This window comes from Notothenia coriiceps, unplaced genomic scaffold (genome assembly GCF_000735185.1).
Source record: "Notothenia coriiceps isolate Sejong01 unplaced genomic scaffold, NC01 NC01_scaffold00033107, whole genome shotgun sequence".
Classification (NCBI taxonomy): domain Eukaryota; kingdom Metazoa; phylum Chordata; class Actinopteri; order Perciformes; family Nototheniidae; genus Notothenia; species Notothenia coriiceps.
The window spans coordinates 1-3,850 of NW_011365808.1; the positions used below are offsets into that span (position 1 = coordinate 1).

The 3,850-nt window shown below is 37.5% G+C and overlaps 1 protein-coding gene across 1 annotated transcript; it reads left to right on the forward strand.

The window, feature by feature from the left end:
- Window positions 1-651: 651 nt before the first annotated feature.
- LOC104961301 (acyl-CoA dehydrogenase family member 9, mitochondrial-like) lies at window positions 652-2,931 on the forward strand (the record flags this gene model as incomplete). Its single annotated transcript, XM_010789571.1, has 4 exons — window positions 652-753; window positions 1,362-1,468; window positions 1,823-1,923; window positions 2,808-2,931. Coding segments are annotated over 4 exons (434 nt in total), but the record flags the coding sequence as incomplete, so codon positions are not given.
- Window positions 2,932-3,850: the final 919 nt, after the last annotated feature.

A 3,850-nucleotide genomic window follows, 5' to 3' on the forward strand; every position in this document is an offset into this window, starting at 1 on the left:
GACTGTGTAACTCCCTCTCTTGGATATCAGCATGTGAAGGACACTGTTCAGGAACTAGTTGATGCTCTGTATGTGATGACTACTTCCATTCTGGAGAGGATCACAGATACATGGATCCTGAGATTCAAGCTCAAGCCAGGGACGAGGGTTTATTAACATTTTTGAGATTTTGAGGACAAAGTCAGAATTTTGAGATTTTGAGAAAAAGTCAGAATTTTGAGATTTTTAGGAAAAGTCTGAATTTTGAGAAAAAGTCTGAATTTTAAGATTTTGAGAGAAAGTCTGAATTTTTGAGAAAAATTCCGGATTTTGAGAAAAAGTCAAAAATTTTGAAAAGAATTCCGGATTTTGAGAAAAAGTCTGAATTCTTTTGATTTTCAGAATAAAGCCAACATTTTGAGACAAAACTCAGTATTATGTACATGACAGGATGTATGATTACCTAGAAGACTCCATCTTGTGACTGTGTAACTCCCTCTCTTGGATATCAGCATGTGAAGGACACTGTTCAGGAACTAGTTGATGCTCTGTATGTGATGACTACTTCCATTCTGGAGAGGATCACAGATACATGGATCCTGAGGTTGAAGCTCAAGCCGGGGACCAGGGAGAGTTTTCTAACAAATTACCTTTTTTTAATTGTGATTTCAGTCGACTCAGCGAAGATCGACCGAGATGCTAAGATCCCAGCAGAGACTCTGAACGGGCTGAAGGAGCTCGGGCTGTTTGGAGTGATGGTTCCTGAGGAGTACGGTACGATGATGTGACAACAGCTGTTTGTAGTTATTAAAAAGGGTTATATCTCTCAATGTACACACAAACAGTTACCAAGGCAGAATGGAGATATGTGAAAGGGGACACTCTGATAAAAAGCTTAAAGAATAACAGCTCACACACTAAGCAGAAATGATTTAAGACATATCTCACAAACATATCTAGAGTTCATCTATCTTACAGAAATATTTACAAGCTTAAAAAACCACCAACCAAACACCCTCAAACAAAAGAAAAAGCATTTGAGCTCCATACTGTTTCAGAAATAATCCTTGATGTGGTTTGGAACATGATATGGCGTTTAATCACGGCAGCATTTAGCTGAGTATCTCGCTAGAATTCTGAGCAGGCATTAGCTCCACCTCCTTTTTCTTTTTTGTATATCGCTAAGGACCCAGAATCAGCGTTTCTCTAACAGGCCTGAAACAGAGGGATATGAGGGATTTCTAAAATGCATGATCTGTTTGGTATTTTGAGCAAAACACTTCATGGACATGTTTTGTATATATCTGAGACCCATAACATATGCCTACAAATAGCGTGATGGGAGATCTTTAAGTAAAAGTACTTTGTTTCTTTCACCCCAGGGGGTCTTGGGCTGACCAACACGGTGTACGCCCGGCTGGCAGAGATCACCTCTCTGGACGGATCCATCGCCGTGACGCTGGCCGCTCACCAGGCCATCGGACTGAAGGTAGACAAGAGATGAGATAAGAAGAACTTTATTGATCCCAATTGGGGAAATGTTTGCGTTCCAGCAGCAAAAAAGACATGGCAAGTTATCATATATCCATAAGTATCTGAGAGATGGAATATTAAATATGAAACTGAATGTATTAATGTAAAATGGACAGTGTGATTTAAAGTATGCATGGTCCTTGTTTAAATAAATACATAGCTTTACAGAGTTACAAATGAATCTCTCTGCTCTGAATCTAATCTTTACTCACGTTCATCTGTTGCGTTAAAAACGTGGAGGGAAGCTGTTGGTCTTAAATGAACACAGTTGGTACTTTAACACTGGTCTAACAGCTGTTTGGTGTTTCAGGGGATTCTGATCGCAGGGACCGAAGCCCAGAAGCAGAAGTATCTTCCCAAACTGGCGTCCGGAGAACACATCGCAGCGTTCTGCCTCACAGAGCCGGGGAGGTAACGCTGCTGGAGTCTCATTTGGATTTAATGGTCTCATGTATATATAATATCCTGCTTTTTTATTTTGTTACATTTTGAATTCCACATGAATATTTTCCACATGTTTTTTCTACTTTTTAATGCCATTTTATTTCTATTTGAGATGTTTACATTTTAGATTGTTTATTTCTAGTCTTTTAATTTTTCCATTATACAAAGCCTTGTCTTTTTTTGCTGCTGCAACGCAAACATTTCCCAAGTTGGGATCAATCTATTTCTTATCTGATCTAAGAGCCTAGGCATGGTGGCCAACATGAGTACTACAACAACACTTGAGCCTGAAAATAAAGGCTGTTTTTATTTTAGTAAATAAGAACCAAATATCCTGCCAAAATATATTTTTCTCATTTTGATTAGATTTAAGGATTGGATCATCAGGATGACTTGCCTGTTCTGGGCTTCTGGAGTCAATTTGTAATGAATTAAGATCCTTTTAGAACAAATCCCAGGTCAAATGATACGTTAGGAGTCTTAAACAAATTGTCTTGAGTTGTTAGACGTTAAATGTTTGTTTCCTTGTCTCTTGTCTTAGTATTTGTCTTTATTAATGTTACAAATGTCAGACTCGATCTGAACAATAAAGTTGTATCTTATCGATGTTTCAATAAAGCCACATTAAATCAGCTTTGAGTCAAAGTTGTAAGATATTTAAACGTGCGATTGTTTGACGTTTTAATACTTTTCATCACTTAGAGCAGAGGTTCATATATTATAGGATGTCCAACCAATCAAAGCTACAGTATAGAAATGGCAATACAATTCTTCCAACAATGCAACATATATAATAAAATACAGATGAAAAAAGAAGTCTATATTCATCTCTTCTTTGTTGGTGGTTTCAGTGGAAGTGATGCTGCCTCCATTCAGACCCGCGCCGTGCTGTCAGAGGACGGGACGCATTATCTGATCAGTGGATCAAAGGTGAGGCAATCTGTTTCACAATTTCCCAAAAATAAACCGGCCCTGGCATTATTAGTTGTTTTTAGTTTTTTGTATTCTTTATTTGGGGTCACATTATATAAAAAGTACAGTTTTTGCGAATCATATCTGTTCAGAGACCCGAACATGGCAAATGAAATACACAATAAAATTGGTAAAATAAAGTATATAGGGGTGGTTTTTGAAATGACAAATATCTACACAGATACACATGTAGCTACTTAAACACACACACACATTTGAACTTTGAATTAGCGTGTGCTGAAAGGTGCTATATAAATAAACTTGCCCTGCCTGTAACAATGCTTTTTGGCAATAAATCGTATACCGTTGGAAAGCCTGTTTTCTTACCTTTCCAATGGTACCACATTTGTGAGGAACAAGCATTTGTGGGATGAGCAGCAGAGCTGAGTATGTGGGGTGCGCCCATGAAGAATGTGACAAATCTCCTCTGTTTATATACAAACATACACATACAGTACATACACCTATATATGCATACATACACACATACATACACACACACACACATACATACATACATACACACACACATACATACACCTATATATGCATACATACACACATACATACACACACACATACATACATACATACACACACACATACATACACCTATATATGCATACATACACACATACCTATACACATTGATCAACATATATACATACACACATTCATACACACATACATACATACATACATATATAATGCACATACATACACACAAATACCTATACACATACATTCAGGCGGTGTATAGAAGCACAGTCAAACAAGAGATGGTCGTCTGTGGGATTTGTAATTTCTCTCTTTTTCCATGTTTCCTCGAATGTGTTTTCCTGAAGTCTCGTTGAGAAAGTGATTCTTTCCATAACATATATCTTGTATATCAATTTTGTCGTACCAGTCCTCAAGTGAAGGG